Below are 21,739 nucleotides of genomic sequence, written 5' to 3'. Positions count from 1 at the left end.
GACACCTGCATGCCTATCTCTCCCTCTCTCTCTCTCTCTCTCTCTCTCTCTCTCTCTCTCATATCTCTCTCTCTCTCTCTCTCTCTCATCTCTATCTCTCTATCTATCTCTCTATCTCTCTATCTCTATCTCTATCTCTATCTCTATCATCTCTATCTCTATCTCTGTCTCTATCTCTATCTCTTTTGTGGCCACATGAAAATGGGGTATGTGTAAGTGCCGGTGGGTTGTATGTGTACTTGTATTGAAAACAGCAGCATACAGATACTAAGAAAACTGAACAGAGGAGAAGACTAGGATCCTAGTTTCACATTCAAAAAACTAAAAAGCTTTAGGGTACCTGAATCAGGGTTGGTAGGCAGTGGAGTGCTTTCAGAGGCAATGTTACATTCTCCTAACTTGCTGCCTCCGTTCAGAACATGGCAGATTAATTCTTCAGTAGCTCCAGCTCCAAGGTAGCCCCACGTAGAGCGCATACCAATAATCCAAATGCGAAGTCACCAAAGCGTGAGCTACTGATATCAAAGTATCTCAGGCTAGGAAATGCTACAGCAAGTGAGCATATAAAAAGAATTGCCAGCTCCAGGTGTAGCAACTGATAATATGTGTCAGACCAGATAAGTTGGACCCCACATGGATGATAAAGTTAGAGCACCATTCTCGACACCATCTCCACCAGCTCAGTCAGGGAGATTGTTGGGCAGTACGCAAAAATCCCTGCTCTTCCTCTCTGACCCAGCTGCAATCCCACCCATTCTATAATAAACACCAGGGTGTCTTCCTCATTTGTGAGGTGTTTCTTAAAAGCAGTCTCATGGATGAGAGAGATTTTACTGTACACAGACCTGGTGTTTGGCAACAGCATAACAAAGTGGGAGGGCAAGTTGGTTATCACAACCCAAGATCTCTTGGTTGAAGGATAGTCCAGAAGGAGTCATAGCTTGTAGGCATCTGCTACCCCTTCTCCTATGGTTTCTTAGAAAATGCCACAGATGGCCCTGCAAGAAATAAAAAGGCAAGCCTATATAGTTACTTCTAAACACTAAAAGTTGTTAATATATTTTGTCTGCTGTTTGAAATGAATTTTAATTGCTACAATTTTTGGTAACAGCTTTGAAAACTGTAAACGAAAGATATATGAGGAAGGGGCAATAGCCCCTAAGAGAAAGTGATTCAAATAGTTTTAAGGTTCTCCTCAAATAGAAAACTGCAAATATCCACTCCATACATTCAAAGCATGTGGTTTTCTGCAAAGAATCCTGGGAACTGTAGTTTATACCTCTCAGGGCTACAGTTCCCAGGATTCCTTGGGGAACGCAATGTCCTTTCAATGTGCTTTTAAGACAATGGGATCTGTCAACGCCATTGCTAACGCTTATAGAATGCAGCTGCCATAACCCTTTCCTTAAAAATCTATAAATATGCTTTTCATTAAGCCTCATTTTCCTTTGCATTCCCATTTGTAGCCAGCAAGTTCAAATTGTCATGTTTCATAAAAATCTTTTGAGTTATTTGTCTGTGCAGGATCTGTAGTTTTGATACTCAGTATTTAATCTGGAAAAATGTTAAGCACTAATCTGACTTAGCTGACATAGCTCAAATCAGTCAGAGCAAGATGGATCCCCCCACCACATCACAATTTTTAATGTTTCTGTAATTGCAGGACACCTTCAAGGATGGTCTATGTAAGGAGATTCTTCTTCTTCTTGATGAACAATCCTTAAACAGCAGAAACATGGCACAGCAGATCCACCAGCCTGCAGCTGATGCCCTAAAAGTTTGAACAAGCCAGGTTGGAAAGTGAGAGGCTGTTTTATTTTTTATTTTTATTGCCTTGCCAGCTTCAGGCATAATAACTGTTTTTAAAAATAATTTTTAAAATCCCTCACATTTAACATGGGATGACCCCTTTATGTTTTCCCTTGAGTTCAGGCTCACTACTCATTTGAAGTAGAAGCAGCCTGCATGAAAGGATTGCCCTGTACTCAGATGTCTTGAGTTCAGGCCCTGCCCTTACCACCTCCTCAAGTATGGACATAACATGTGATGGAGGTTCCACATATATCCAACACAGGTGCTGATGAAACAGTGCAGAGGTTCCCAGCTCCGTTTGCACTTTCAAAGCCCTCTTCTGGCTCCGAAGGACTTGAAGTGCGTTCCTACATATCAGGCAATAACAAGGCATTTAATTCAGCAGAATGTATTAGCCACAGTGAATCAGATACAGTCTTTAACAAAATTCGTTCTTTTCACAGTTCATTTTGGACACACGTTTATGTCTCTTGTCTGAGCTTGGGTAGAAATATTTTCCACATTGCTCTTTGTTATTACTTATTAATATATACAATCTTGTTTGCCCACTACTGATTTGTAGTGACTTACTTATGTTACAGCTCACAGGAAAGAGACTGTGTTTCAAATAGTTGCGCCTGAATACTCAAATACATATTTTGGAACCAATGTATAGTCTTTCTTGACCTCAGTAATATAGTAACTTGACAAAACCATGATTAATAGAATATCCGAGAAGCCGTTTCATATCCAGGCACAGATTACTGCTAAATTAATTCTTATATTCCTCCGGGCCGTTGCAGTGCCCTGGGAGATATTTAATCCCCCTTTTACATTTTGTATCTGAATTGCTATCAGGTTTCCTTAAAGATGCCTTAAAAATTCCTGCAGGAAATATCAGAAATGCCTTAGTATCACCATTGCTAACAAGGAGTTGGTATTTCATTAAAAAAAAAAAAAATACCAGGGGTGAAAAAGCTTCCAGTTATTCATTCATTCATTTAAGTATTTCTACACTGCTTTGCATTTAGAGAAATACTAAAATGCTTCATACAGTAATAAACATAATGAATCTAACAACAACAACAAATTCACTAAAACTATCACAGTGACCGGTAATACAGTGGTGCCCCGCAAGACGAATGCCTCGCAAGACGGAAAACTCGCTAGACGAAAGAGTTTTCCGTTTTGGAGGTGCTTCGCAAAACGAATTTCCTATAGGCTTGCTTCACAATACGACAATGTATTGTGAGTTCCTGCTGGTTTTTTCCCTCCCCCCCCTTTTTCTAAGCCGCTAAGCCGCTTATCAGCTGATCTGATCAGCAGATAAGCCGCTAAAAGGCGCTAAAAGGCGCTAATAGCGCTAATCCGCTAATCCTTCAATGGGCTTGCTTCGCAAGACGAAAAAACCGCTAGACGAAGAGAATCACAGAACGGATTCTTTTCATCTTGCGAAGCACCACTGTAATAATAATAAAGGTCAGGGCAAGCCTGGGGGAACAAGTATGTCTTCATTTGGTAGCATAAACACCCCTGAGCTTGTGCTTGCCTAATCTCAGCATAGGGACCCGGGTGGCGCTGTGGTCTAAACCACTGAACCTAGGGCTTGCCAATCGGAAGGTCGGCGGTTTGAATCCCCACAACGGGGTGAGGGCCATTGTTCGATCCCTGCTCCTGCCAACCTAGCAGTTCGAAAGCATGTCAAAGTGCAAGTAGATAATAGGTATCTCTCCGTCAGGAAGGTAAATGGTGTTTCCGTGCTCTTCTCTGGTTTCACCAGAAGCAGCTTAGTCATGCTGGCCACATGACCCAGAAAAACTGTCTGCGGACAAACCCGGCTCCCTCGGCCAGTAAAGCAAGATGAACGCCGCAACCCCAGAGTTGTTTGTGACTGGACTTAACTGTCAGGGGTCCTTTACCTTTAGAATCTCAGCATTCTACATGGCAGACACCACAATGGAGAGGACTAGGTGAGCCCCATCTCCAGACTGCAGCAGTTCCCATCATTTTTTTTTCCACCAAAAAGAGGCATTGGTAGGGATCATCCATGCCATATATTTAAAGTACACTTAAAGCATAAGGCTTCCCCCAAAGACTTCTGGGAACTGTAGTTTACTCCTCACAGAGTTATATTTCCAAGCACCCTTAACAAACTAAAGTTCCCAGGATCCTTTGTGGGAAGCCTTGTGCTTTAAATGCATGGTGCAGGTGTGATTGAACGAATGAGTCAGTGTGAACCCTTTGAATCCAAGGGTGCTTCCAGGCTGTTTCTGGGTGGGATTCAGTTGCACACTGGCAAATATACATTGCTCAATAAAAGTGGATTTGGTGCTCTGGAGCAACAGACCTGTTTCTTCAAAACACAGGACTATCTGAAGTTAGGAAAGTGACAGGGAAATGCACTGGAAAGTGTGAGATAACAATTGCATGAGGCAGTGACATCCTTCCCTGCAGACAAATCAGAATGAGCACTCAGTAAACAGATAATCTGGGAATGAGCTGCTGCCTTCATGCCATTTTCAACATGCTTTCTTTTTACATAATTGCATCTGTGTCAGCGCTGAACCACAGGCAGGCATCAGGCAGGAGTGGGAACCACGTCTGAAGGTCAGAGCCAGAGAATAGGACAAGACAGATTATTATTGCCCAGGCAAAATCCCAATGTGAAAATAGTATAGCTTCTCAGTCAGAAGATCTGAAATATAGGCTTGCACTATTTGCTGAATATGTGGATTTCACTAGTATCTGTGGGAGACAGAGCTCCTTGAATTCTACTCAAATCTATTAGTAGAGTTTCTTTGTCTTGGTTCTTAAAAAGCAAATCTTTTGTCTTCACGCATTGTTGCAATCCTTATTGAACACCAAATTATATTCTTGGTGAGCGACAAATTACATTCTTGACGTTCTGGAATGTTGCCCAGAATATATAATTAGCAGATCTTTTCAACAATTATTTTCTAATGTGTCTATTACTTACTCTAAATTTCTCGTTAATAAAAGAATTGTCAGTGTGTTTCAATGCATGGTAAAGTCTTCAAATATCCTTTTAGCTTAGACTCAGTAATGTAATGAAGCAAACAGTGGTGTTCTTTATTCTACGTAAAAGAACATTTCAATTATAAAAGAATTGAACTTTACATTAGAGGAAACTGCTATTTGCAGTGCCCCAAGAGACCCCACCATGCTTAGCTCGAATATAAAGTTCTTTTGTGAGGGGATCATGCCAATCTGTGTTTAATAAAATATTTTTTTAAAAGTTTCCCAAATAAATAATTTACTGAAAAAGCTTTTAATACTTGCTCTTGCTAATGTTATGATCATGTTACTTTCCATCATTCACTTGGACTGCAATTCTATGAATGTTTACTTGGAAGTAAGTCCCACTGTATTCCATGAGATTTGCTCACTAGTGTGGGCAACCTGTCCAAATGACTGGCTGTTGTCCAACTCCATTTTCTCTTGGATGTCCTTAATTATCTAGATCAGGGGAAGCTAACATGGTGCCCTCTAGATATTTTGGACTTGAACTTGCAACGCCACAACCAGCATGGCCATTGGTCCAGAAGCTGGGAGACACCTTGTTGGATACCCCTAATTCAGATGCAAGATCCATTTTAATCTGATGCAGCCTTGATTGTTCTGAGGGATGACCTCTGTTGAAAGAGAGGTAGGTGGAATGTAACCCTTTTGATCCCGCATGGTTCAATCCTTTCTGCCCCACTCATGTTTTTTAACATATTTATCATGGTTGAAGAACCCATGGCCCATGCAGGCTGCATCTAGTTTGCTGGTGGCCCACCAGTCTGTAACAAAATCAGGCACCTCTTCTCCACTTTACAAGGGCCACCTTAGAAAAGTAGGACCATTGCAGCACTAAGAAATTGCTCAGCTCAGCACTGAGATGGAGAAATCCATTGCCTCTGTGTGAGTGTGGTGTATGCCTACATGTTTATGTGTATTTATGTGTGTATGACACATTAGCTTTATTATAAATATACAAATATTTCCCAGAAAAGAGAAGAGTGCTGCCTGACCTAAGTTTAATTTTAGCCTGTTTATACAAAGGATTTTAAAAACAACAACTCCTAAAATGAACACACTAAATTCATATGATCCTGTGATGGAGATGATGGGACAAGAACCACAGGGATACTTTCTGCATAGTCACACACAACTATTTCTTTTCAAGCTAGATGCATCAAGCAAGAAGCTAGAGGCCTGCAAGCTGTAGGTTTTTTTCCACAGCAGTGCTTCTGCAGAATATTTTAGCTTTTTCTTTTCAGATGAAACCTTGGTCAATGGTGCTCTCAGGGCAGAGGTCCAGGGGTCCATTCAGAGGAATGAACAGGAAAGCCACAAAACTCAGCACATTTTGAATTTATATGCATGACCATCTAAGAAGGAGAACACCTGTAGGACCATTGAATTCAGAGAAACTAAGGTTACCTAGCTGCACCATTAACCTTGGAAAGAAAGCAGTAACTGTTGGCTGCTTGTAGTTTATCTCCACTATAAACAGTGATGGCATACAGCCAGGTCAAATGAAACTAAAAATTGCTGGCCTGTGAATCTGAGTTCTCCACAACCCTGGATATGTTTATGGGAAACAAATTTGCACAAAGCTGAATATTGTTGTACACCCTATAATTTTGGGGGGCTGAAGTAATTTAGTTAGTTGCAGTGGGATGCTTTTAAAAGTTCATTTGTAAGGCATGTTGGTGCTAAAAAATTCAAATCAGCTCTAGAGGCAAGGAAAACAATTGATACATTCATACTCAAAATTTGAAAAAGTTAGTTATGACTCTAGTTTAAATTCAATGTACAATTACCAGGGAGTATGCCCCACTGAACAAAGTGGCACTTACTTTTAAGTAAATGTGTACTGTATAGGCTTCTGCTGTAAGGCTGCAATCCTATGCATGCACTACTTTGGAGTATGCGCCATTTAACATAAATGATTGTGCTCTAAATCCCACTGAAACAACTAACATTCAATTGATTTCAATGGGATTTAGTCATAGATAGTAATTGGGTTGAAGCCACTTCCTATGAAGGAACAGAAGCCAGCTGTGAAAGCTTAATGTGAATGCCTAACTTTATAAAGCAGTTAAATATGGCACATTTAAAACTTCTCTAATATAGTAAATGGAGATGAGCACATGGTAGAGTTGTCCTGGATCCAGGCATTGTCAGGCATTGTGGAATCTGAAGTAAGAATCTTGGAATGTGGGGAACACACCCATAGATGAAACAGAACGGCATAAAAACAACAGGGCAATTTAAAGCTAGGCAAGCATCTGGAATTGCCTCTGAAAAAAGGGGGGGGGGAGAAACTGAATGACATAGGTATGAATGGGAATGAATTACATTACAAAGACAAACCATGAAACTGCTTTGTATGGTGTAATCGTATTAACTCCAGTGGGTCTTTGTTTATTTACTGTGGAGCAAGTGGCTTGGGGGACTAAAACTTTTTATGCTGTGATCCTAAATACATTACAGTTTCTGTTGACACCAATGGATTTCCCATCTAATGTGTCTAATGGTGTGACCAGGGGTGGAATACGTGGGTGGCGCTGTGGGTAAAACCTCAGTGCCTAGGACTTGCTGATCGCAAGGTCGGCAGTTTGAATCCCTGCGGCGGGGTGAGCTCCCGTCGTTCGGTCCCAGCTCCTGCCCACCTAGCAGTTCGAAAGCACCCCTAAGTGCAAGTAGATAAATAGGTACCGCTTTATAGCGGGAAGGTAAACGCTGGCCACGTGACCTGGAAGTGTCTTCGGACGGCGCCGGCTCTCGGCCTCTTGAGTGAGATGAGCGCACAACCCTAGAGTCGGTCACGACTGGCCCGGATGGGCAGGGGTACCTTTACCTTTTTAGAAGACAGACACCCCATCACACCCCTTATTTGAGCTGCTGAACATTATACATAAAATTGTGGCTCTGCGTAAACCACCATTCAGCTTTCAGTACTCAGGATATGAGGTGAACCAAAGAACCAAAGAACAGGTGCATGTATATGTATGTATATACATATGTGGGACACGGGTGGCGCTGTGGTCTAAACCACAGAGCCTAGGACTTGCCTATCAGAAGGTCGGCAGTTTGAACCCCCACGACGGGGTGAGCTCCCATTGTTCAGTCCCTGCTCCTGCCAACCTAGCATAAATAGGTACCGCTCTGGCGGAAAGGTCAATGGCGTTTCCGTGTGCTGCTCTGGTTTGCCCGAAGCGGCTTAGTCATGCTGGCCACATGATGTGGAAGCTATACGCCAGCTCCCTCGGCCAATAAAGTGAGATGAGCGCCGCAACCCGAGAGTCGGCCACGACTGGACCTAATGGTCAGGGATCCCTTTACCTTTTACATATGTGGCTGGTGTTTTGGAACCTGTTGTAGTCTGTGAATCTGTCCATCTATAATCATGTGATAGAAAATAAATGTTCCTGGAATTTTTATTTCTAACTCTTTCAGTTGGTTTTCTGGTGAATTTAATGCAAGTTAGACTAAATAATAACTAGGGAGACTGGCCCACTCTTACTAGACAGCCCTTCCGATTCCCTTGTGGTCCTAAGAGTGGTCAGCAGTTTTCAATGGCGTGGTCCCATAGATTTGGTCAGGACTCCCTCCTAGCGTGGCCAGGCCGTTCTTCAACAAGCTCAAGAGAGCGTCACTGGGAAACTGGCACATCTCTGGGAACTGGCACGAAGCACAGAAAGGGAAAAGCAGAGCAGACACTCCCCCTCCTCTGCCTAAACCAACTTGGCTCCCAGGATGTTTTGCTCCCGACGCGCAGGCGCGCGCCAGGATTCCCGCATTCCAAAGCAGGACAGGAGGTAACGGAGCGCGAGTCACGTGCGCCGGTTTAGCGGACTTGGGCGCAGGGGCCAGTTGGTTTTGCGCAAAAGGGTAGAAAGGAAACCGGCGGCCCTACCTGCCGCCTCCACTAATAAATTTTCCCAGTTTCTCTCAAATCTGGTCCACGGGGGGAGGGGGGCTCCCGTTTGCCTTATCCTGTCCAACTTTTCCCCGCATAAGGATGACTCGACTGCCAACAGATGCCTCTTCCCTCGCTGCTCTTTCTGGTTGATATCGATGCTTTTGCGTCGGATCGCAGCGGCCCATGGTGCGCCCCGATTCCTTGGCAGGCTCGCGGAAATCTTTCCGGGTGGCCGAGATCTTCCCACCCGACTTTGGGTGCCTTGTCCCAGATGGAGACTGTGAGCTTCTCCGCTGTTCTCCAGCTCTGCCCGCAGCCTGAGTTTGCCCTTCTCACCTCTCTGCGCCCTGGTGATTTTTCAGTGTGCAGCTGGAACCAGAAGAGCCTCGGGGGCTTAGTTTCCCTCGCCCGAGCAACATCAGGGCTCTCCGAATACAGTCCCGTACTCCGTCTCTTGTGCACGTGCAAAGCGCTTGCTCTCCTTCAGTAATCATCACAGCCCCCTTCTCCATATGTGCCTGACTTTTTTGGGAAGACGATCCATCTCCGAAGATGGGCTTGTCAACTCGCCCAGTCTCCAGAAAGGATCCTGAATAGTTCCCGGACAGGCAGAAATGCAAATGGTGCAGCTTTCCTGCCAACATAGGAGGGGAAAACGCTTGACCAGTGGCATTTCTGCAGATGCTGGTATAGCTGTGAAAGGTATATGTGAATCTTCCAAACTGGGAATGGGAAGGGGCGTCGTCGTGGGCGGCAAAGAACATTCCCGTGGGGGGAAAGAGTTGCAACTCCTAAGCGCACTTTACCAGGGAGCGCATTCCCTTGGACTCAGCGGCGCTGACGTTGGAGTAAACACGCCGGGAGTCGCGCTGTGACGAGCCAGGGCTGAGCCGCAGCTCGCACGTTACACAGATGGCGATGCGAAGATCGAGCCTTCGTCATTCTCCGAGGAGACCCCCCTGGAAATCAATGGGTTTGTTATGACTTGCTTAAGCCCCATTGATTTCCGCGGATTTGCCCCGAGTATGACGGAAGTCTGGATTCAAAATATGAACAACGATGGCGAGACGATGGTTGGATCCAGACTTGAAGGAGACCCCCTTGAAGCCAACTGGGATAATTGAATCCTGAGCAGGATTCCCGTGGGTTCCCTCTATGACTACGTTTGGATGCCAGATGGGAAGATACAGATGATGATGGGTTGGATCCAGATTTAGTCATGCACAGAGGAGAACCCCTGAAATCAAGTTAGTCACGACTAACTTAAGTCTCACTGCTTTCCGTGGTCAAAATAAAAAAATTCCTTCCAGTAGCACCTTAAAGACCAACTAAGTTAGTTCTTGGTATGAGCTTTCGTGTGCATGCACACTTCTTCAGATACAGATGCTTTCCGTGGGTTTACTCCGACTATGTCTAAATCGAATACCTTAAAAAGCAACTAATTGTGATTATTATTAACTACGTCGTCGTCGATGTCCTTGGGTGGACGACGGCAGCTTGCTCTGAGGCCGAGCCGGGGCGCCGGGGAGCGTGCGGGGCGGGGGAAAGGAGTGGCGCGCTCCCCCGCCGGGGGGTGGGGGAGGATTAGTGGGACGCCGCGCGGCCCCGCCCTCTCTCTCCCCTCAGCCCGGGCGCGAGAGCCGAGGGGCGATGGACCACAGCGAGCGCGACGGGCACCATGACATTCGCGCGCCTCTTCCTGGCGGCGGCGGCAGTGGCGGCTCTGGGGACGCTCGCTGAGCCGGGCGCTTCGGAGCCGGCTCGCTCGCCTCTCCCTTTCGCCCCGCGGGGCTCTGGCCCCCAGCCGCCTAAGGCGCGCTCTCCGCCGCCGCCGCCGCCTCTGCCGCTCCAGCACCACCAGCCCGCCGGCGGCTGCCCGCGAGGCGGCGGGCGCTTCGTCAACGTCACCGAGTCCGGCGCCGAGTGCCTGCCCTGGGCGGACGTGCCCACCTTCCTAGAGAAGACGCCTCGGGGCAGAGGGCTGCGAGGGCAGCGCAACTTCTGCAGGAACCCCGACGGCAGGAGCAGGCCCTGGTGCTTCTTCAGGAACAGCCGCGGCAGGGTCGACTGGGGCTACTGTGACTGCAGGCAAGGTGAGGAAGAGGAAGGCAGGGGGGGGGGGGCAGGTGACAGGAGGGAGAGCGAGAAGGGACCCTCCAACAAGGGACCGATTTGCTTTTGTATTCTGCTACCTCCCCCTGCATCTATTTCTCTCCCCCCGCCCGTTTTTGGAGTGTAATTGTGCATTGATGATGATGATGATGAAATACAGGTATATACTATCTGTCCTTCAAGGAACTCCAGGTAGTGTACATGATTCTCCCCCTCCTCCTCCTCACAGCATAAGTTAGGCTGAGAAACTGTTACTGTCCCAAGCTCACCCAATGGGGATTCAAACCCAGATTTCTGGGGTCCTTATCTGGCACCAACTCCTACGCCACACTGCCTCTGACTTCCCTATAACCAGACAGTCAAGTGGCTCCTTCTGTTTGATACAATCACTGCAACTGTATCTTCCTTGTTTCCAGGACTTAGGGCCAAACTAGATACAGTAGTAAATGATGAAGGGGAAGGATCTCGAGGTGTAGAAGGGCACTCAACAGCAGGCAAGGAAGTAGCCAGAGTGAGGAGGGGGGAGAGAAACCCACCTTCCTTCAAAGCTAATATTTGAATTGGGGTGGGGTGAGGATTCCCATTGGCACCAATGTAGGATTCCCCCTCCCAAGCCAGGGTGGGGATCCTGCAGGCCTCCAGATGTTGCTGGACTGCAGTTGTCATCATCCTTGACCAATGACAATCTTGACGCAAATGGATGTTGGGCTCCAGAAACAGCTGGAGAGGTTCCTCACCCCTGGCCCAAAGCAAATTGCAGACTCAGAGCAGTGGTTTTTCTCCCAAGGACATCAGTGGGGGAATAGGTAGATTTCCTCTCTATACATCTGCCCCAATCTCAATAGTTAGGTGAACAACAACGCACAACCATCACAGCTGCTGCTATTTAAATTGTTCAAAGCCTGCATAGTGAAGCCATAAAGTGTGGGGTAGTAAACTTTTGTGTGATAATCTTTGGTGTGAGAATAGGGTTGTTACAAGTCTACAAGACTACCCCTTTTTTCATCCCTGTGGAACTTTGGAAGTTTGTGAGTCTGTTGTGGCAGATGCTCTCTGGCTACCAAGCATAGCCCTGCATCCTTCAGGCTATGAGAACAATTGCTCAGGTGGGCACTGCTGAGCTGGTATTCATTAGCTTGCTCTAATGGGACAAGGTTAATTCTGGAAGAAGGGCTGAGTTGGTTAGGCAAGTTGGTTGCTTGGATGCTGAGGTCTCTGTGTGCTTGTTGCCCTGGTTAGTTGTTGGGAAGTACGTGCTGGTTGATTTTTGAAACTGTTTATATTCCAGCATGTACTGTGTCGTGTTGTGTATGTGTGTCAGCTGTTGCGATTTATATATGAGAGAGAGATGCTAAAGGCGAATGCTAAAAGTCTATTAGAATGCATTGTTTCTTTCTGAATGATATGTGGATTTTTAAATGGCTGGTGAAATGCATTCAGATGAATACATTCCAATGTATATTGTTTTAAAAAATTATGTCTGGAGACTGAAAGTTCCTGTATTTTGGGGGGCATGAATTTGTGTTGTGAGGTTTGTGTGTATGGCCTGCAGTATGCATTTATTTAAACATTTATATCCCACCTTTGAATTAAAAAATGAACCTTTAAGGCAGCTTGCAGATAATTCAAATTGTGACTGTTGGATGTAGGGATATTGGTTGCCCCAGGGTTGGGAAGATACCCGCCCTGGTGTTTTGTGCATTGGCCTCTGGAATTTAGGTGTCCTCTGATGATGTGCTTTAAGTTTGGCTCATGTACATGTTGCCTGTACTAATTGATGTGTATTGGCCGTTGGGTTGCGTGCCTTCATTTACAACTTTTCATTACAGTATTAAACTTATTAATTGCCTAATATTAATAGTCGCTATGTGTTTTACAATACTGCTTTGAAGATGCCATTTGTTATACAATACCCTAGTGGTATATTTACTGTTGACTACTTCACTCTTACCTCTTGTGTTTGTTTCAATATCTTGCTTAAGCTCTCGGCTGTGATGTGTGTGTTAGCTAGTGAGTTTTTGCAAAAAGAAAAGCACCAAACCCTATAACTGGATTGCATGGCTAATGAATTACTTACTGTATTTTATATTGACTGATTGTGGCATACAGTAGTTAGTTGTGATCATCTGTGCGGGGGCAGTATATTGTGTACTGGTAATGTGTGAAATATGGGTGTTGGTTAGTATTCTTTTTTACAGTACAATTCCACACATGTTTATGTGGAAGTGTCCAATGGGACTTAAGCCAATGTAAGTGTGAATAGGGTTTCAGTCTTAGTTACTTGTGTTTATGCAAATGGACTGCTACCAGCTATCCCCTTCACTTTTACACGGGTTATTATTTCATTTATAACTCACCTTTCCAGTGTGGAATTCAAGCTGTTGCAAATAGGGTTCCCAGGTGATCTCCCAGAGACACGGACCAGAGCCAGTTTAGGTTAGGTTGCTGCATCATGTCCCTTCAGACAATGCCATGTAGTGATGCCCCGTAAGTACCGTACTGTAAAGCCAGGAGAGGGGGAGGGCTGGACAGCAGTCTTGCATACTGAGGAGAATTTGCCAAAAGGTTTGGAGAAATTAACCCTCATCCTGCCTGTTCTCCAAACCCAGGTGGACACAGTGAAGACTGCTTATGCACATTAAACTTAAGTTAAAATAAAAAAAATTCCTTCCAGTAGCACCTTAAAGACCAACTAAGTTAGTTCTTGGTATGAGCTTTCGTGTGCATGCACACTTCTTCAGATACCTTACAGCTCTAACATGCATACATCTTAACCCTGCAGATCTTGAACCAAAAAAGATTCAGCATAGGGAAATATGCAGGCTGGGAAAAAAAAATAAAAGGATAAATTAAAAGGTTCTTCTGTTAGCCCTGCCTTTCTTCTCTCTTTCTCCACTCCCTTTAATTATTTTATGGGTCCACACTAAAGAGGGTGTAACAACACGTAAGTACATAAGTAGGACCTGCTACAGCAGGCCAGTGGCCTATCTAGTCTGGCATCTTGTACCCATAGGCATCTAGCTGGCCCCGTGAGAAGTCTGCCAACAGAACCCAAGCGCAAGAGAACTCTTCCCTCCTATGGTTTCTGACAGTTGGCACTGAGGACAGCATAATTACGGTACCTGGCAAGGGACAAATCATGATCACAAATGTGGTTTTCCCAAGGTGAGGCTCATCCATTGCACTCTAAGTAAGGGCTTATCCAAACTAACCTTTCCTCCACCCTTTCCGGGCAGGGTCCATGCTTTAAGGCTGCATGTCCAAGCAGCTCCCCCACCCCCTTTTCTTTTTTGCTGTGGAGCAGTCCCCATGAAAACTTGCTCTTTAAAGCTCAGTGGACCAAACTGCAACCCACGGAAAACCTGAATTGATGCTTGTTCTGATTGAGTGCTAAAGGGTAGGTTTTCATGGGGAAAGCTCCAGGGCAATGAAATGAAATATTTGGACACAGGCCTTTTAAGTGTGGACCTGTGCCTGGAAAGAGTGGGGTGGCGGCAAAGGTAAATGTAGATAACCCATTAAATTTGTTAATCCCAGTGATTTCTCCAAATGTGGGAAACTCAGCTGCATAATTTGTGATCCAGCAGGGTTATTCATCTGTATCACATACAGGAGCTATGATGTCTTCCATATATACAGGTGTACCTTCATTTTTCAAAATAATTATGAGACGGTGTCTAAATTTATCCATTTTTAAAGAAAATGTAATTTTTGTAGTGAAGTCTATTAATATACAAATCCTTTGGATGTATAATGTATTGACTGTAGTAAATGTCAACCTAAGTTGGATCTCATTTTCAAAAAGTCTCCCAGGTAGTTTCATAAGCAGGCGATGGGGTGAAAAATTATATTAATAAAAAGAATCTATCAGAAATAGTGCAACAGATGTACTGATATATGTGGCTTCATCACCACTAAGGTTAAACTGTTACTATTTTAGTAATAATATACTGTTCATATATCTGGCAGATGCCACGTCATTTGAAGTTCTCCTTGCCTTTCTTCAGCATAATCATTTACAAAGTTTTTGAGATACTAAAGATGAGAGAGGTTTATTGATACAGCTGGGCAATTTAGCTTGCAGTCACCAGCAACTACATTTCCATGCTACAGTTTACTTTAGAGCAGAGGTGGCAAATCTCTTGCACTCCACAAGTAAAATCCAAGGTAAGATTCACAGCCCTGCCCTCATACCTTGGTTTGACTTTGTTGTTGACAGTGCAGTACAGAAAGGTGGGGAAGGTGTGTTGGCCAGGATCATATTTTGCAGCCAAATCTCCTGAACCTGTCTAGGAATGTTCCCCCACAGTCAGAGGCAGTATCATTCTAAATACCAGTTCTTGGAAACTGCTCGAGAGGAGAGTGTTGTTGTGCTCAGGAATGGCTTGTGGGCATCTGGTTTGTCACTGTGAGAACAAGATGCTGTACTAGACAGTCTACTGGCCTGATCCAGTAGTGCTGTTCTTATATATCACTTGCAGCACCCACTGCATACTCTTGTTTTGCTAGATCATGCCCCATTTCACACAGAAACCCACGAATCAAGCTCCATTTAGTTAGTAAGAAGCTTCTGAGTGACTGTTGTAGCTAGTAGTTCTGATAGCTAGGCTCACTCATCTTTCCTCTCGCAGCACCCAGTTTCTCTTTGGACTTAGAGCATCAGAGAAGAACAAGGACATAGCTGCTTGCTGAGACTTGCTTGTTGCTTCTTATCCAAAAAGATGCCGGTTGATGTCAGAGGGAGGATCTCAGTGGGAGGCACTAAGAGAGGGTTGGAAATGAGTTCTTTTACATTACAGTGTTTGTTGGTAGCTACTGGAACAAATAACTGCTACAGTCATCTTGAGGCTTATTTCCATATGGAGCCTTTTTCATCGGCTTCTTTGTGAGCCAGTTCTTCAAGATTATTCAGAGTCCATCAGGAGCAAACCAGCTGTATGTTTCGTCAGTCTGGCTGTGTTCCATGGCATTACATTTATTTGTGGTAAGCACTGTCACGCTAGGTGTAAACATTTCCTTCCACAACAGACTTGTAGCATGAAGCATGAAGCACTTCTCCATATGCATCTTGATATAAACATGTGGATAGATCCATGCTTGAACATATTCTTGAAGAGCAACATGGTATTTCCCAGGGTACTTTAGGAATCAAGAATGTGGTTTTGAACTGGAACATATTCTATATTATTTATTTAGTTATTATTTAATTTCATTTATGAACCTCTTCCTGTGAGTCATCTTAAAGTGAGGTACAATACAACAAAAACAAACACAAACCAATTATACAGTGGTAGCTTGGTTTACAAACTTAATTCGTTCAGGAAGTCTGATCTTAAACCAAAGCGTTCTTAAACCAAGGCGTGCTTTCCCATAGCAGCGGGGGACTGAGTTTACGAATGGAACACACTCAACAGGAAGCGAAACATGTTCTTATTCCAAGGCAAAGTTCACAAACCAAAACACCTGCTTCTGGGTTTGCAGCGTTCTTAATCCAAGTTGTTCATAAACTACCGTAAGTGGTTCTTAAACCAAGGTACCACTGTATAAATAAAATGGTTAAAGCAATTGCATATAAAACAATTAAGCAACAACTATCACATAAATAAGATCAATTTAAAATCCAATACAGATAGTGACTAGGACAACAATCTCTACTTAGAAGGCTTGTTGAAAGAGGAAAGTCTTCAATAAGCACCTAAAGTGGCATATAGATGATACTTGTCTGATATATAATGGGAGGGAGTTCCAATGGGTAGGTGCTGCTACACTAAACATCTGATTTTGACATTGTGGGAAATGGACCCATTCAAAAGATGGCATCTGCAGGATTGGATGAATATATTGGAGATGAGTTGATCTTTTAGGTATGCTGGTCTCAAGCAGTTTAGGGCTTTAAGCACCATTTCCAGCACCTTCAACTTAGCCCAGTAGCTAGTAGGCAGCTGTGATGGGTATATCTTTGCTACAGATATGCATATACTACAGATTAATAATCTATAGTAAACTAGTAAAGATTTGTCAGAAGCAAGGCCAAAGGTCATACCTCTTAATTCCGATCTTCGAGAAATGGATTGCAACACGATTACTATTAAGGGAGAACACTGTTCCTTAGAATGCTTGGGAGATAATAGCCTGGTCCACACATCACATGAAAAATAAACTATGGTTTAAAGCATGGGCGGCTAGCCCTCAGTTGAGGGGCCCGATTCAGTCCCACAAGCAAATTTTTCTGAATGCTCTGCCTCCCCCCAGGCACCACCAATTTTGGTGGGAGCAAAAAGGAAAGAAAATAATGTGAACACAGTACTGGGGGCCAGTGCCCTGATGGAGATATCAGTTTCTCCCTACCTCGTCATCAATTTGATTATTTGATGAGTGGAGAGAGAGCAGTAATCCTTCCTCCTCAGCTGATCAGCACAGGACAGCTCATGGGTCGTGTGTGACTGTGTCTGCTTGTGTTTATCCTGTATAAATGTGAGAGCTATGAGCGTGAGGCGGGCACGGCCACTGGGACATTATGGTGAAGGGTGGGTGACAGATGATGATGTTGATGGTGCAGCCCCTGGAGGTTGACCAAAGGCCAAAAAAGTTAGCCACTCCTGGCTTAATGAGCTGCATGCTAGTTCATGTGGCTCAAAGGTCACCTCTTATGTTCTGCTTCGCTCTAGAATGCTTTGGCGCTGCAGGGTGGAAGCAACCCAGAGGATGACTTCACATTATGTGTGAACATTAGCGTCGTGGTTTGTTCACCACTCATGGTCTGTGTGAAGGAAACAAACTATGATTGCTGATTTACATGTAATATGAAACCATCTTCTTGTTTGTTTCCTCTGTCTTGCACCAAAGCAAGGAGCAAAGCAGGGACTTTTCAGCAGCATGCACCAGCATGCTGCTTGTTTGCATTTAACCATAGTTTATTTTTAATTATGGTCTAGTGTGTCATGCAAACTGGCCAGGGCAGAATAAGAAAGAATAACCCCTGCAGCCTAGAATTTCCACCTTCATGTATTTACCCTGCAGCACATAACAATAGAATGTAAGTGTTTTCCACTTGAGATCATCTAGAAATGTAAATGCATGTAATTTTAGATCTGTTACAAAATGGATTCTGGAATATAGTGTCATTCAAGCTAGAAGTTGCTGGATGAATGATAGATGACTCTTTCTGGAGGAATAATTCTATTTATTTATCTGCAATTATGTAACTAGGAATTTTTTAAATACTTTTTGGAAATACTTTCCGATCTCATATTGAAGTTTTGGTAATGAAAGTGGCTAACATTAGCCTGTTAAAAATAACAATGAAATGTACAGATTCTTTATAACAAAATAATAGAACAACAGGAATATGCTCATCGTGAAAGCAACAGCAGTATCTAAAACTATTTCTCAGCTCTCAGTGGTCTGGTCTCAAAGGCCTGTCAAACAAACCTTTGCTGATCTTCTAAAAACCTAACAAAGTAGAATTTCTTTCCTATTCTTTCTCTAATCCAGAAATCGTTGAACAAATTTAAAAGAGTACAGGGTGAAGGCCAACTTACTATGGAAGTCTTTGTATTGTACTTTTTTTCTGAAAGTGAGATGGCTCCTTGGGAGCCATTCTCATTATACCCCTAACCCCCTCCCCTACTTTAATTATTTCCAGCTCAATAACACATGAGACAATTAGGTCACAGGCCATTACATGTCTTTTATTTCCATGGAATCTTAGATCATTGATCAATGAGCTGTAGCACTGTGAATGAACTATTGCAGACAAGTACACAGCCAATACATACATTGCTTTGGGACTTTCAGATTTCAGGAGCGATAAATGTATAGGAATTCAGAAACCCTCATTTGTGTGTGTGTGTGTGTGTGTGTGTGCTGGGAGGTCGATGGAGCTATATTGTATGCATAAAGGACATTGATTTTCAGCAGCAGTAAAACAGGTTGGAATCAGCTGAGAGTTTCTTCTTGTCTGCCCTCTTTCATCTACGTTCTATGCTTGGTCTTGCCTCATGCAGAGCCCATGACAAGTGTTAACCAAGTAAATCTCATCCATGCTAGTCTGAATTCCCCTTCCAGCTTGCACTGGAAAATGTAACACAATCTTCTCTAAAGGGTAACAGGAGGTATCAAATACTTCTGCTTGGGGCCATTCCAAAGGACCTCTAATTGCCAGGCTGAATATAAACAGCGTGAACTGACTCTTGGTGACTTCAAGTTTAAAGGTTTGGGTGGAGTCCAGAGAAAGGCACATCAGAATCCCCACTGAAATCACTGCAACTTAACTGATTGGAATCCAAAGCATGGCTGCTTAAAGCAAGGTCTTTCATTCTTTGAAGCCTTTGGAGCAACTCCTTGTCCCAACACTCTATTGTAGCTAAGCTGAAATACCGTAACTGAAATACAGTGGTACCTCTGGTTACGAACGCTTCTGGTTACAAACACTTTGGGTTGCAAACTCCGCTAACCTGGAAGTAGCTGCTCCTGGTTGCAAACTTTGCCCCAGGATGTGAAAGCACGCCTCAGAATAAGAACAGTTTCAGCTTAAGAATGGACCTCTGGAACGAATTAAGTTCATAACCAGAGGTACCACTGTATAACATGTATTATTCTTTACCTGCTAACTCCTACCTCCATTTCCCCATTATTTCCCCCTTGTATCTATTTGTTTAGTAAGCCTCTTGGGTGAGAGGTTTGTTAAGCCTATTCTGTGTAAGGTGTCATGTACCTCTATTATGCTATATAAAGTAAATAATAGGAATCAACTGCAAGGAACAATGTTTAGAATCAGGTTGTTAACTGAGTGCAACTGTTGGTCCCACTGAAATACTTTTGATTTTAGTGGGCTTAAACACGACGAAATTTCCTTACATTGCAGCTAGAATGACTATTCCCTTTATTATAAGAGTGTGAAATTAGTGAGGCAGGGAAAATGTTACCTTGTTCATTCTCCTTGACCTCTCAGCAGCTTTCAATACCATCAACCATGGTATCTTTCTGGAGTGGCTGCCTGAGTTGGGGGGGGGTGAGTAGCAGTGCTTTGTGGTGGTTCCAGTCCTAGATCGATGGACATTTCCAAGGGAGTGATGCTTGGAGAATGTTTGGCCCTGTGGAGCCTTCAATGTGGGGTTTCTTTGGGCTTGATTTTATCCATTATGCCGGAGCTTTCCAAACTTTTCATGTTGGTGACACACTTTTTTAGACATGCATTGTTTAGTTCCAGCAGTAACAGGACCAGAAGACACCCAAAGCAGTTATTATGTCCTTTCAGGGAATCCTCATGCGCACCGTAGCCAGGGTTAATTTAGTGTTACATGTGAAACAACCCATATAATATTCTGCATAGAACTGAATAGTTTGCATGGGTGTGTAGTTAGAATGTTTTGAAACTGCTTGTGGATTTAAGGGCTAGCTATCTCAGTATAACCTGAAATAATCTATGGATCTTGATTGTGTAAACAAGTCCTCAGGGCTAGGATAATGCAGTCAGGAATTTTTAGTGTCGCAATTACATGGGATCCATATCTCTCCTTCTCTGACCTCAACTATGTGCTGTGGCATCTTCCTTTCCTTTTGATGAGGAACCTGTAATCCTTCAGATGTTGTTGGATTCCAGCTCTCATCAGCCTCATCTGGCACGGCCAATGATCAGAGAAGGTGAGAGTTGTAGTCCAACAATATATGGAGAGGCTCAGCTTCCCTGTTCTGTACATAGTGAACATGGCAGTGGCCTGTCTTCTTGATGTGCTGTTTGTAGAGAAGAATGGTCAATGGTCCCTCTAGAAAAAAAGAGATCAGCCCACAGATCAATACTAAGCCTAGCTGAAGTTTATACTGAGGACTGTGGCTCTAATTAGGACAAATATGTTGGTGGCTAAAGAGGAGAGGAAATGAATAAATTCATTGTATGCAATATTGGCTATTCAGGCTGGTATAAAATGTAATCCTATTTGGCCGACAGTTGTCAAATTATAGAGGGAAAGAGTAAGGGACCTTTAATGAAATCCATAAACTCCAGCCCTTTACGTCCTTTAAATCTAGCCAAAGCTCACATGGAATACACTTCTGTCCAAGATATAACGTGCAACCTGTATTTATAGTGGCTTTTACAACAGTTACATAAATGCCCAATGGTGATATATAAAATGCTTCAGCTTTGTTAAACAAGGTAACAAGTTTCTCATTTGTATAAACTATTTTCTCAGTTTTCCATATCTGCCATGCGTGTGTTGCTTTTGCTACTCAACCATGGGGGTGTTTTAATGGTGGGGGTGTTTTCTTATTTCATTGCTAGACTTGAGGAAGTACAGACCATAAATTCACATGAGCTTTGTGAAGTGGTGTTTGGTTGTGGTCAAGTATGAACAAATGCATTCTTTGGCCTGAAATAAACTCCTGGCATCTGTGTCATGTATAATATTATATGGGTCACTGAAAAAGCTATGTAATCTATGTGATTGTTTTCTAATGCCTTTTAACATGATGGAATTAAATGAGAGGTATTCATCCCTGACTATATTTTGTGGTATGTGTGTGTGTATGTTTTAATGCCTTTTTTAAAAGGAGCTGCAAATTCTGTAAAGCTGATATTTCTGTGCCTATATAGACACTGAGCTTCCAAAGAAGAAACTGTATTGTCACCGTTCATTTCATTTGTAGAGAAATAGTATATCAGGCTGGCTGTGATGCAACTTGGAAGTAACCTCTGTTACTCTGCTCCCTCATCGCTACCCTCTGGCATGCCTGGCAGCAAGTTTAGAAGTGGGGTTAGCCAAGCACAAATTTCTTCACCATACTAATACATTCCATGTAGATTTCCATTGAAAGACTATTTCAAGGTTCGTAAACAACAGAAAACACTTTTACAAATTTGCCTTAAACTTAACATACAATTCCAACTCCAATCAAACACTA

The 21,739-nt window shown here is 43.5% G+C and overlaps 1 protein-coding gene across 1 annotated transcript in view; it reads left to right on the top strand.

Moving 5' to 3' along the window:
• The first annotated feature begins 10,348 nt into the window (after positions 1 to 10,348).
• Positions 10,349 to 21,739, top strand: part of PRSS12 (serine protease 12) — a 43,725-nt gene continuing 32,334 nt past the window's right edge. The window contains 1 exon segment of the mRNA XM_082237134.1: positions 10,349 to 10,851. Within this exon segment, the coding sequence (XP_082093260.1) occupies positions 10,404 to 10,851 (448 nt within the window). The 5' untranslated portion in view covers positions 10,349 to 10,403.

The sequence above is a fragment of the Podarcis vaucheri genome (genome assembly GCF_965113315.1).
Source record: "Podarcis vaucheri genome assembly, chromosome: 9".
Lineage (NCBI taxonomy): Eukaryota > Metazoa > Chordata > Lepidosauria > Squamata > Lacertidae > Podarcis > Podarcis vaucheri.
The sequence above is the reverse complement of the archived record's forward strand: the minus strand, read 5'-3'. Positions and strand labels throughout refer to the sequence as shown.